Genomic DNA, 13,299 nt, shown 5'->3' on the forward strand with positions numbered 1-13,299 from the left:
TCGCTAAATGGTCGCTTTTTTGCGACTGAAAAAAGAGTCACAAGTGGTAGTCGCTAAACGCAGGTTTTCGTAGTAGTGATAATTCCTCTTGACGTCTATAGAATGGACTGCTCTTGACTTATGTAAATATATTGGACTGCTCTTAACTTTTGTAAATAGAATGGGCCAATTGCAAAGTGTGAGTGGTGGCTAGGTTAGAGCATGTTTCTTCAGCCTCATAGTCTCAAACCGGTGAGCTTTTCCTGAACTTGAATTAAACTCAGAATTGGACTTTCCTTGATAAGCTTCACTCCCAAAAGTTTTTCCTATGAGTTCTTGGACCATAATCTCTTAAATTAGCTCATCAAATGCCTCCTTTGTCCTCTTAATTAGCCTTAGCTCATAAAATGCCTCCTTTGTCCTCCTATGCATAGCATCGACTTGATCTTCCTTGATGCCTCCCATTATATATCAAAGAGGGACGTTATAAAATGGCGAGTAGCGGAAAAGGGGAGAGATATATTGGTTTCTGATATGATCAAATTTATCCTAAAGCTACTCTCTCAAATTAAGAGATCATCGTAGTAATTAGGGATCGAATCTACGGAGACTCTAGACTCACAATAAATTTATAAGTTCTTTTAATTAAGCTAAAAAAGAATTGTAAATTAAAATAGCAATGCAAAAGTTAAATAAAAACTTGTAAGATTTAGATGGATGAAACATTAGGCCTAGGAAAGTTTTCCCACAATTAAAATCAGATTAATTAATCAAGAAGTATTCAATAATTTAAGCTGAATCTCACTGAAAGATTCTTGATTATTTTGTCCCAAAAGCTCTCAGGATCTCTCTCTCAAAAGGTGACACAAAAAATAAAGCATAGGTCTAAACAATGACCTAAAAATCCTATAAATATGTATAATACACGACTTGGGCCTTAACTGCAAATAGGATAAACTTCTGGGCAGAATTTACAAATCTTCAAAACTTCAAAAAGATTACAAATTTAGTTCCCGTCAAAATGATGTGTTGCTCGACACCATGGATGGTGTCGGTCGACACCTACACAAATTTTGCTCTCCGGATTTGTTTCTTCAGCGTGGCTTCTCCGGATGCTCCAAAATGCTCAAAAATCTCCAAATAAATCTAAGACGTACCAAAAACTGCAAAGACTCAATAAAACTCTAAAACACCAAAAATACACTATAAATAAGATTTATAACATGGCTAAAAACAAATAAAAACGATGATATATCAGTTTTTCGGTAAGGGTAAGGCCGTTGAACGAGAAGGAGAAGTGAGGAATAATATATGCGATTAGGAATGTGTAAACAACACAAAAATAATTTGCTATATGAAAAACTTTAACTAAATTGCAGGACTAGATTCTTAACGGATTGGCAATCCATCATTGCTTATGTCTCCGAACTTCACCACCGTGTGTAGAGGGTTTCCTTGTTCTGTATGTTTTACATGCGACGGTGTACTTAATTTGGAAACAGCGGAATGGAAAAATGCACGGGGAAGAATCCTACAACACAACTAATCTAGTGAACTGATAAGCAAATCTGAAATCAGCTTTCGTCAATCCGAACTATGGGGAACATGCGTTATGACTCTGTTCTCGAACTTTGGTTTGCATATAGAATTTAAAACACTTTTTCTTTAGCACACTCATCTACCCAAACGTTGCACTTGTTGTACAAACCGTTATGTCTTTAAATATAATTTAAAATTAGATAATAAAAAAATAAACTACACTTGCCATTTCCATGCACATATATACATCAATGCAAGTGAGTGAGACAATATAATAAAAAATACTTTATTGAATAGGGTACTAGACAATTGAATCTACTGGAGTTTTAGTTGTATACAAACTGAATATTTTAATCATTGGAAAGAACTTACCTATGTGGGGGAAGCATAGAATGAAAAAGACCAGAACAAATCATGGATATATCTAGTGTGAAATAGTGGTCAGTGTTTGTACCGGGGATTACACAGTTTAAACAAATAAAATTTAGTGGGAAAGAGCGAGCAAGTTCTTTATTAATCGGGAAAACGTGAGATCGTCACTTAAATAAGTCGAATTAGAGCTTGTTGGTTCACAGACGAACTGGTAAGCTTAAAATGACGAACTGAGTGGCATATTGGGCGTAGCCCATATCCAACAATAGTCCCCCCTTAGTCCGGAGAGTGGCAGTCCTTCTACGATCGGCGGGCATACTTAAATCGTCCGTAATATGCCTGCTCGGCACAGATTGTCTCGGTTTGCCTTTAGGGATGAAATTGCTATAGTAGCTCTTTTTGTAAATGCCAGGCTCGTCTTTCGAGAGATACCGTGAAATATCCAACGGTCTTTCCTTTGAGCGCGGTATTCGATGAATTTCCGGAAACGGGACATGTCGCAGATCGAGGTGACGGATTATGGCAGTAAAATTTCCGTTTTATTTACTTATTTATGTCTCCCCATCTCCTCCTTTTTCTTCACTTCCTCCTCTCCATAAAAAGGTAACTTTCTCCTCTCTATGCTTTTATTTTTATGCTTTTACTTCTTTCTCTCTCTACTTTTCTCTCCCCCTTGTCTGGTCACACATCCTCGAAGACCTAGCAGCCGCCGCCGCCGAGCTTCTCATGCGGAGATCGTCGATGGTCGGCGGTCGGCGACATACGAGTTTCGTGAGCCCGGCCGAGAAAGGCGATGTGCGTGAATCCGGTCGATCGACGGGTCGGAACGGGGAGGTTCGGAGGTCGGCAGAGAGGATGAGGTCGGCGGGAGGATGTTCGGAGGTCGGCGCCATGCGAGTTTCGTGAGCCCGGCCGAGAAAGGCGATGTGCGTGAATCCGGTCGATCGACGGGTCGAAACGGGGAGGTTCGGAGGTCGGTAAAGAGGGCGAGGTCGGCACCCGGATGGTCGGAGATCGGCGCCATGTCGATTTCGTGAGTCCGGCTGAGAGAGGCGAAGCGTCCGTACCTGGTGGATCGGCGGAGATCGGCGGATCGGATCGAGAGGATTCCGGATTGAGCGGTGTGATCGGCGCTTTTCCGCCGAGAATGGCTGGATCCGGCGAGTTCGGCGTGGGAGATCTCGGATCTTGGCCTGGCTTCGGCGAGATCAGGATGAGGGATCTCGGAGCTTGGACTAGCATCGGCGAGATCAGGATGAGGAACCTCAGAGCTCGGCCTAGCGTCGGCGAGATCAGGATGAGGAATCTCGGAGCTCGGCCTAGCGTCGGTGAGATCAGCGTGGAAGGCACGTCCGAGGTTGTCATAGGAGACGAACCGGAGATTGATATGGTTGTGGACGCCGCGATCACTCGTCGAACTGGTGAGATCGGCAGTCGCGCGAGCAGGATATCAGCTCGGCGAATGGATGCTCCTGAGGTCGGTTCCGATCTCTTCGGTACTTCCTGCGAGGTCGATTCTGACGATGATGATGCCGATCTCATGGTGGGTGGTTGCGAGGTCGGCATTTCATGCAGAAAGGAAGGTCGTCCTTCGACGAGCTCCCGAGTTTTAACGTATGCGCGTGGTAAAACTCTTGCGGGAATTCAGCGTGCTTTTTCCGAAGAGTTTGCGGCTCATAAAGACGTTTTTGATGATGTTAGTGTCGGTATTGGAGAAGAGTGTGGAGATTTTAATAGTTTGGCCAACGACTTCAACTTTGCTGATATTCTCGAGTTCAGCGAAGATAGCGACAGTGGTTTTGGTGGGAGTCCTATGGACGTTGTCCCGCCCGAGGATACTGGTCCTCGTTCAGCCGTTTTGGGTCTTAGTGCTGCGTCGATTGGTGCTAATATTTCAGCCGGTCCGGCCAATCATGGTCCTTCGTTGTGCACGTCGGATAGTGGGGCAAGAGTAAACGGCCTAACAATTGGCGCCCACCGTGTGGCAAGAGTAAAGCGTTTCTTTTGACGAATCGACACCGACGATCCTCACTTCTTCGAAATCTCAAAAGTCATGACGAACCCCAGCGAAAACTTCGACGAAGCAACGGAGCAGCCAACGGGGCAGCGATGGGGGCGAACAAGAATGCGAACTGTCCCCCTGCCGAGTTCCCTGCCGAGCTCCCTGCCAAGCTCCCTGCCGAGCTCCCTGCCGAGCTCCCTGCTGAGCTCCCTGCCAAGCCCAACCGAAGGCTCCCTGCCGAGCCCAGACGAGGGCCCACTGCCGAGCACAGTCTCTCCGCCGGTGCTTGACACGTCCTCCGAGCCTCCCGTAGCTGCGCACGCTGGAGCCGGACCTGTCGCAGACCAGCTGGTTACCAACGCCGCTGCCCTCCTAACCGCCGCTCTCACCAACGCTACCGCTCTCCCCAGCGCCACTCTCCTCTTACCTGTACAAAGAAACAGACTCGACGATATGATGCAGGTCATTCTCGGTCGTCTTGATGGCCAGGAAGCACGAACGAACGAACGGCTCGAGGTCATCGCAGCCGCACAAGAAAAAGTTACCTTTTTATGGAGAGGAGAAAGTTACCTTTTTATGGAGAGGAGGAAGTAAAGAAAAAGGAGGAGATGGGGAGACATAAATAAGTAAATAAAACGGAAATTTTACTGCCATAATCCGTCACCTCGATCTGCGACATGCCCCGTTTCCGGAAATTCATCGAATACCGCGCTCAAAGGAAAGACCGTTGGATATTTATGGTGTCTCTCGAAAGACGAGCCTGGCATTTACAAAAAGAGCTACTATAGCAATTTCATCCCTAAAGGCAAACCGAGACAATCTGTACCGAGCAGGCATATTACGGACGATTTAAGTATGCCCGCCGATCGCAGAAGGACTGCCACTCTCCGGACTAAGAGGGGGACTATTGTTGGATATGGGCTACGCCCAATATGCCACTCGGCCCAACGAGACTCATTAGTTGTATTCTCGGCCCGACGAGATTGGAAGCAAGTCACTAATTCCCGCAAAGGGGCAGTCTCAGGAATTCATGAAGGGAACCCTAGACTCCTCTAGGTCAACAGTCTCCTATAAAAAGAGAAAGCATTTATTGGGATTATCATCCTGACCCGCGGACAATACCCACAGAGCAATACTTTGCATCGAAAACTGCTATTATCTTTCGTATAATTCGTCTTGTTTTCAGTTCGTCATTTTAAGCTTACCAGTTCGTCTGTGAACCAACAAGCTCTAATTCGACTTATTTAAGTGACGATCTCACGTTTTCCCGATTAATAAAGAACTTGCTCGCTCTTTCCCACTAAATTTTATTTGTTTAAACAGTGTAATCCCCGGTACAAACAGTCAGGTGCTCTAATTGATTTACAGTATGTGGATCCATAAGAACATGGAAAGCAATTGTGCGAATGGGGATCGACGATCCTTCCTTTAAAACTTGGAAGTTATGTCCATTGCTAACATCAACATGGCATCACAATGTGGATTTGGAATTAGTTTAAGATGAAAAAAATAGAAAGTGATTCGGCAGCCTGTGAGAAAACTATATTTTGATGATGTATTGTCCTTAAAATAGAAGGTGACTTTACAAATTGTGAGAAAACAAATATTTTGCTGATGGTCGACCTGAGAGGTCTCAGTGAGTTTCTTTTATAATTAGTAGTAGATGTTATGATATTTACGCAGAAATGAAAANGGCTGGATCCGGCGAGTTCGGCGTGGGAGATCTCGGATCTTGGCCTGGCTTCGGCGAGATCAGGATGAGGGATCTCGGAGCTTGGACTAGCATCGGCGAGATCAGGATGAGGAACCTCAGAGCTCGGCCTAGCGNGAAAATTTGTTTACGTAAATGGACAAAGCCAACAAGGATCCATACATGGTGTTGTTCCAAGCCGATTCCTCAGAGCCGGGAGACGTACGTGGGTGGATCATTCATGGTGTACAAACAAAAATCATTTACTATATTATATTATGTGGTTACAACTATGTCAAACATCTTTAATCTTTAAATTTTATACATTTACTATATATAAACACATATATATATATATATATATATATATATATATTTATGTATATTAGAGTCCAAAAGTGTCTCGCATCCGTTAGGATAAAGACTTTTGACATTATATAAAGGACGTGATAATCACCTCTTAAGCTAGTTTTTGGATTAAGTTGGGTCACGTTTCTAATACAGTATCAAAGTCCATATCTAACGGGAAAAAAAAGTTTTTCATTTATGTGGCATATTTAAGTGACATGTTTTGTTGTGATATCGAATTGTTGGATTTCAACTGTTTCTGTTGGACTATATTCCACCCATATTTTCAGAGAGACTATTAGTCAGAAAATAGTAACCCTTAACTTTTGAGCTAGTTTTTGGATGAATTAGGCCACATTAATTAATGATGTAGCTAATTTTTTTTTATCGAATATATGCAGAGTATCACAATGCAGAATCTTGTTTTTATTCTTATTTGTCTTTGCACTAAAAAAAAGGGAAAAAAAATCATTTTTGTCTTTTGTATTGCGGGAACGTTCTTATTTGTTTGTATATACCTCATCGTTTACATATTTTATAGTATCAAGATTTGTACAAGTGGAAATATCTAGTTGTTTATAAATTGAACAACCTAGTTACTTCCTCGTCAACGGACATGTTGTTGTCACCAATCTGGAAACGACATAAACACAAATATTATATAAACCCAAAGTTGAGTACTGATCTTGTTTTGTGTATAAATAAATCACATTTCCATATACAACAGCCTGAAGTATCATATTTTTTTTAACCTTTGTAGCTACAAACAACGAACATGGCTAAACGTTTTCTATTTCTTCTTTCTCCCTTCTTAACTATTCTTCTTCTTGCCGTAACCGTTACAGAATCCGAAGCGTACGCGACAACGACGACGCCATATCAAGGCTATAAGCCGGAGAAGTTCACCCACCTCCACTTTTATTTCCATGACGTCATCTCCGGTGACAAACCTACCGCCATCAGAGTGGCTGAAGCTCCCGGAACAAACTCCTCTGCCATCAAATTTGGAGTGATTATGATCGCTGATGACCCCTTGACTGATGGACCCGACCCGAGCTCGAAGGAAGTGGGGAGAGCTCAGGGGATGTACGCATCGACGGACTTGAAAGACTTAATCTTCACGATGGTATTTAACTTGGCTTTCACGGAAGGACACTTCAACGGAAGCACCCTCGCGATGTATGGACGGAATGCGATAATGACGAAGTTGAGAGAGATGCCGATCATTGGTGGAACCGGCGCTTTCAGGTTTGCTAGAGGCTATGCACAGGCCCAGACTTATAAGCTTGTTGGTCAAGATGCCGTGGTCGAGTATAATGTCTTCATCTGGCATTAGTTATTTGGGATCGTATAGTTGCTGTTTACTGTATTTCGAAAATAAATTGTTTCACTTTGGTTATCTTATATATATATATCGTTTTGGGTCTTTTTGATTTGTTGTGTTGTTCCAAGTTTAAAAGGTGTAGTTGTTTGAATATGTCGAGAATTGAGATGTGTGTTTGAGTGTCTGGTGGTAATTGGAAATTTCTGTTCTTACTATGGGTCCCTATTTTAGAAATCGCTAGTTGGGCGGTCGGGGTGGACCTAGCGCCTAGAGAAAAAATCGGGGATTAAACGGGATTAATCGGGGACTAGTTTTAGGGTTTTTCTCCATTTTATGTATATATATTAGTTATATAAAGATAAATTATGGAAACTAGAATTGGTCTAGTGGTTCTGACCGTTGATATGACTCTAAAGGTCATGAGTTCGAGCCGTTACACATTTTTGGCTTGTTTTTTTATCTTAAGTCTTAATAGAAGGTATAAAAGTCATTTTACTATCATCTTCTTCCTTTTTTTCTGGTGGCCGAATTTTTTTCTTCGTTTTATTCACTTTTCTATTTCTTTTTCTCTAAAATTTTACTTAAAATCAATAGATCTACTCAAATGCATTTGATCTACTTAAATGCATTTGATTTGTCTTCCGATTAGAACAAAATCTCGGCAGCCGGGCACCGCCGAACGTCTTTCCGGCGAGGAATCGGCCGCCTTGACCAATTTTTAGAACAGGGCTATGGGTGCGTATGGGACATATAAGATGTAGATATTGGTGAATGAGTAAACGATTGGAAATTTTCTGAGTGAGTAAACGATTAGAAATATCAAATATGATATAAGTGGTTACAATGTTTTGTTAGATATCAATAAAAAAATTTGTGTCTAAATGTCCATCACTAATATTATATGAACATACAGATGTCAAAAACTTAGGTACATTGGATCAAAATATAATTTGTTTTTAATACCCGTAACTTAAAAAATAGTAATTTTTTGAAACCACTTTCAAAAATATTTCTCTTTAAAACTTTATTAAAAATACATGTGTGAATAAAAATTATACCGCTAATTTAACCAGAAAAAATAAGATCAAGCGTAATAGACTCATACACAAAATACCTTTATATGTGTAAACTGTAAAACCTTAAATTCCTGATAAATATCTAATAAATAAATACCTTATAAATATCTTATACCTTGTAAATATCTTACAAATACCTTAAAAATTTATATAAATTTTGTTGATGCAATTTTGATTTTCTATTTGGTTCACTATTTTTTTCTGTCAAAGAAAACAAAGAGGAAAAGTTCCAATGGANTTTTATGTATATATATTAGTTATATAAAGATAAATTATGGAAACTAGAATTGGTCTAGTGGTTCTGACCGTTGATATGACTCTAAAGGTCATGAGTTCGAGCCGTTACACATTTTTGGCTTGTTTTTTTATCTTAAGTCTTAATAGAAGGTATAAAAGTCATTTTACTATCATCTTCTTCCTTTTTTTCTGGTGGCCGAATTTTTTTCTTCGTTTTATTCACTTTTCTATTTCTTTTTCTCTAAAATTTTACTTAAAATCAATAGATCTACTCAAATGCATTTGATCTACTTAAATGCATTTGATTTGTCTTCCGATTAGAACAAAATCTCGGCAGCCGGGCACCGCCGAACGTCTTTCCGGCGAGGAATCGGCCGCCTTGACCAATTTTTAGAACAGGGCTATGGGTGCGTATGGGACATATAAGATGTAGATATTGGTGAATGAGTAAACGATTGGAAATTTTCTGAGTGAGTAAACGATTAGAAATATCAAATATGATATAAGTGGTTACAATGTTTTGTTAGATATCAATAAAAAAATTTGTGTCTAAATGTCCATCACTAATATTATATGAACATACAGATGTCAAAAACTTAGGTACATTGGATCAAAATATAATTTGTTTTTAATACCCGTAACTTAAAAAATAGTAATTTTTTGAAACCACTTTCAAAAATATTTCTCTTTAAAACTTTATTAAAAATACATGTGTGAATAAAAATTATACCGCTAATTTAACCAGAAAAAATAAGATCAAGCGTAATAGACTCATACACAAAATACCTTTATATGTGTAAACTGTAAAACCTTAAATTCCTGATAAATATCTAATAAATAAATACCTTATAAATATCTTATACCTTGTAAATATCTTACAAATACCTTAAAAATTTATATAAATTTTGTTGATGCAATTTTGATTTTCTATTTGGTTCACTATTTTTTTCTGTCAAAGAAAACAAAGAGGAAAAGTTCCAATGGAAAAAAGCCCATTCCACATTAACCCGGGTAAGTCTAGCTAGGGTTACATGCGTGTATATATATAGATATGATATCATGGATTCAGATATTTAGAGAAATATAAATAGACGAGAACAGAGAGTTCTAAAAGAGAAAACTCATACCAGAGACGTAATATTGAGAGGTCTATATGTTTCTTGTGTGACAAGTAAACACTTAAAACCCTAAATCTCCTTAAAGAGAGGGACACTGTGTGACGAATTCCTACTTGTGTGCGTTGTGGATACCGGTATAAGTACAAAAATTAGAGGGCTAACATAACCTCGAATCGTTTTGAATCGTTTCGCTGCAAAATATATATTCAGGTATAAATTCGAAATCTTATCATCTAAAGTTAATCTAGTTACACAACAGTTGCATTCGTAATTTTTGTATCTATATATCGTTATATACCGGTACGGATTTTAACATGAACATTCTACAACTTATAGAGGTAATAATAATCGCACTTAGGGTATGCTAGTGGAATAATGTCAAACTATATAAGAAGAAGAACAATAGAGAGATAGAATAATGATGCCACCAACGTTTTCAGTTGTGTGTTTGACGAGGCCTTGTTATAAGAATTGTTTTCAATATTTGATTGGATACAATTTTGTCTAATCTATATTTTGATCTTCGTGGCGACTAATTTGTGTTAAGAGCTACGACAGGTCATAGATTTGTACCGTTAGCGGAAGAGTAAAAGGGTACAATCTGTCGACATTCTTATTTTAGGTTTTAGAGAATATATAGATGTTTGTTTAAGGAAGAAGAAACCCCAAATAAGCCTTTTCACCTATTTTGGGATTTTACCTGACTCGTTTCTCTTCTAGTTACAGATTTTACCTGACTCTTGTTTTTCTTAAATCAAATTTTCTTCTCAATCTAAACCTTTTGTCTCTCTCCCTCTCAAGGAAGGGGTTCCAATATTGTTGAATCTTCCGGTAGGAATGTATTGAAGAAAGAGAGGGGCGTTATAAAATGGCTAGTAGCGGAAAGGGGGAGAAGATATTGGTTTCGGTAAGGGTAAGACCGCAGAACGAGAAGGAGAAGGCGAGGAATGATATATGCGATTGGGAATGTGTAAACAACACAACAATAATATGCAACAATAATTTGCCTGAGAGATCTCTCTTCCCCTCCACATATACATTTGGTAGGATGTTCAGAAATATTCAAAGCTAAATTAAGCATTGTGGAATAAATATAATGATGCTAAGAAAACAAGTTTTGGAATTTTTTACAGATAAAGTGTTTGGATTCAGTTCTCCCACGAAACAAGTCTATGAAGATGGAGCCAAGGAGGTTGCTCTTTGTGTTCTCGATGGAATCAATTGTAATGGAAACACAACCTCGAATATTTCAATCGAACTTTTCTTTGTAACAATGAATTTGGTTTGACACATTTGGTTTTTGCAGCAAGCATTTTCGCATATGGACAGACAAGTAGTGGGAAGACATACACAATGAGTGGCATCACTGAATTTGCAATGGATGACATTTTTTGTTACATTCAAAAGGTTTGAACAAGAACCCTACGGCATTGATATCTCTTTAAACTCTCTCTCTCTCTCTCTCTGTCTCTTATTGCCAAATAAACCACTCTTCTTTTTCATTTTCTTCAGCATTCAGAACGCGAATTCACTCTCAAATTCTCTGCAATTGAGATCTACAATGAAGCTGTGAGGGATCTCTTAAGTGGGGATAACAACCCACTGAGGCTTCTCGATGATCCAGAGGTACACATTACTTGTTTTTCGATGTTATGATATACACTCTATCATATATTGTTAGACCCACTCATTTCCATCCGCTTGCTTTACCAGAGAGGAACCGTCGTTGAGAAACTTATTGAGGAGNGAGAAGGAGAAGGCGAGGAATGATATATGCGATTGGGAATGTGTAAACAACACAACAATAATATGCAACAATAATTTGCCTGAGAGATCTCTCTTCCCCTCCACATATACATTTGGTAGGATGTTCAGAAATATTCAAAGCTAAATTAAGCATTGTGGAATAAATATAATGATGCTAAGAAAACAAGTTTTGGAATTTTTTACAGATAAAGTGTTTGGATTCAGTTCTCCCACGAAACAAGTCTATGAAGATGGAGCCAAGGAGGTTGCTCTTTGTGTTCTCGATGGAATCAATTGTAATGGAAACACAACCTCGAATATTTCAATCGAACTTTTCTTTGTAACAATGAATTTGGTTTGACACATTTGGTTTTTGCAGCAAGCATTTTCGCATATGGACAGACAAGTAGTGGGAAGACATACACAATGAGTGGCATCACTGAATTTGCAATGGATGACATTTTTTGTTACATTCAAAAGGTTTGAACAAGAACCCTACGGCATTGATATCTCTTTAAACTCTCTCTCTCTCTCTCTCTGTCTCTTATTGCCAAATAAACCACTCTTCTTTTTCATTTTCTTCAGCATTCAGAACGCGAATTCACTCTCAAATTCTCTGCAATTGAGATCTACAATGAAGCTGTGAGGGATCTCTTAAGTGGGGATAACAACCCACTGAGGCTTCTCGATGATCCAGAGGTACACATTACTTGTTTTTCGATGTTATGATATACACTCTATCATATATTGTTAGACCCACTCATTTCCATCCGCTTGCTTTACCAGAGAGGAACCGTCGTTGAGAAACTTATTGAGGAGACCATCCAGGACAGAACACATTTAGAGGAACTTCTTACAGTCTGTGAGAGTGAGTAACACGCCAGGCTTACAAATATTTCAGATAAGTTGAACGTTAACTAATGTATCAGTGTTGTTGCAGCTCAGAGGAAGATTGGAGAAACCTCTTTGAATGAAACTAGTTCAAGATCACATCAAATACTCCGGCTGGTACTGTCAAATCAATCCATCCCTTTTTGTTTGATTCCAACTTTTCATTCTCGCTATGCTAAACGATGCATTTCTTGCAGACGATCGAAAGCACTGGTCGAGAATATTCTCCTGACAACTCCAGCACTCTTGCAGCGTCTGTGGTATTGTACAATTACAATCATTAATTACTGTTTTAGATTGATTGAGCTTTTTAACCTTTTTCTTTTTCTGATGACAAATGTTTTTGATTTTTTGCCTCTCAAGTGCTTCGTTGATCTGGCTGGAAGTGAACGTGCTTCTCAGACTTTATCTGCTGGTACAAGATTGAAAGAAGGTTGTCATATAAACAGGAGTTTACTTACTCTTGGAACAGTCATCCGCAAACTAAGGTTCGGATATATGTCATTAGTAAAATCCTCTTCTACAAAAGTAGTGGTGTTTTAACAGACAGTGTAATTATTTTGAAGTGCAGTAAAGGTAAAAACGGGCACATACCGTTTCGAGACTCAAAGCTTACTCGGATCCTTCAGAACTCTTTGGGAGGAAATGCGAGGACAGCTATCATATGCACTATGAGCCCTGCACGTAGCCATGTTGAACAGTCGAGAAACACCCTTCTCTTTGCAATCTGTGCTAAAGAGGTGACGACAAATGCTCAGGTCAATATGGTTGTGTCTGAGAAGGCTTTGGTGAGGCAATTGCAAAAAGAACTGGCTCGAATGGAGAATGAGTTGAAGAATCTAGGATCTGCTTCTGGAGACTCTGACTTCTACTCTTTGCTGAAACAGAAAGAGGAAGTGATTGCAAAAGTGATTCCACTGATCTCTTGAATGCTTCTTTATTACATTGCTCTCCTTTTCCCACTAAGAAGTCTATTT

General features: G+C 39.4%; 2 protein-coding genes and 1 long non-coding RNA gene across 3 annotated transcripts in view; 2 read left to right on the plus strand and 1 right to left on the minus strand.

Annotated features, from left to right (window-relative positions):
• LOC104760719 (dirigent protein 2-like) lies at positions 6,677–7,460 on the plus strand. The gene has a single exon (XM_010483681.1). The coding sequence runs from the start codon at positions 6,706–6,708 to the stop codon at positions 7,264–7,266; it is 561 nt and encodes a 186-aa protein (XP_010481983.1). The 5' UTR covers positions 6,677–6,705; the 3' UTR covers positions 7,267–7,460.
• LOC104760721 (kinesin-like protein KIN-7J) overlaps positions 10,470–13,299 on the plus strand; it is an 8,105-nt gene continuing 5,275 nt past the window's right edge. The window contains exons 1-8 of the mRNA XM_010483683.1: positions 10,470–10,728; positions 10,819–10,908; positions 10,992–11,092; positions 11,198–11,311; positions 12,218–12,299; positions 12,372–12,439; positions 12,520–12,582; positions 12,686–12,831. Coding sequence (XP_010481985.1) covers positions 10,554–10,728; positions 10,819–10,908; positions 10,992–11,092; positions 11,198–11,311; positions 12,218–12,299; positions 12,372–12,439; positions 12,520–12,582; positions 12,686–12,831 — 839 coding nt within the window. The 5' untranslated portion in view covers positions 10,470–10,553. The remainder of the gene's footprint in view (positions 10,729–10,818; positions 10,909–10,991; positions 11,093–11,197; positions 11,312–12,217; positions 12,300–12,371; positions 12,440–12,519; positions 12,583–12,685; positions 12,832–13,299) is intronic.
• On the minus strand, positions 11,839–13,005 carry LOC109130636. Its single transcript, XR_002036594.1, has 2 exons — positions 12,917–13,005; positions 11,839–12,731 (listed from the first exon to the last, which is right to left on the minus strand). It is a non-coding gene; the product is annotated as an uncharacterized LOC109130636 (long non-coding RNA).

This window comes from Camelina sativa, chromosome 18 (genome assembly GCF_000633955.1).
Source record: "Camelina sativa cultivar DH55 chromosome 18, Cs, whole genome shotgun sequence".
Classification (NCBI taxonomy): Eukaryota; Viridiplantae; Streptophyta; class Magnoliopsida; order Brassicales; family Brassicaceae; genus Camelina; species Camelina sativa.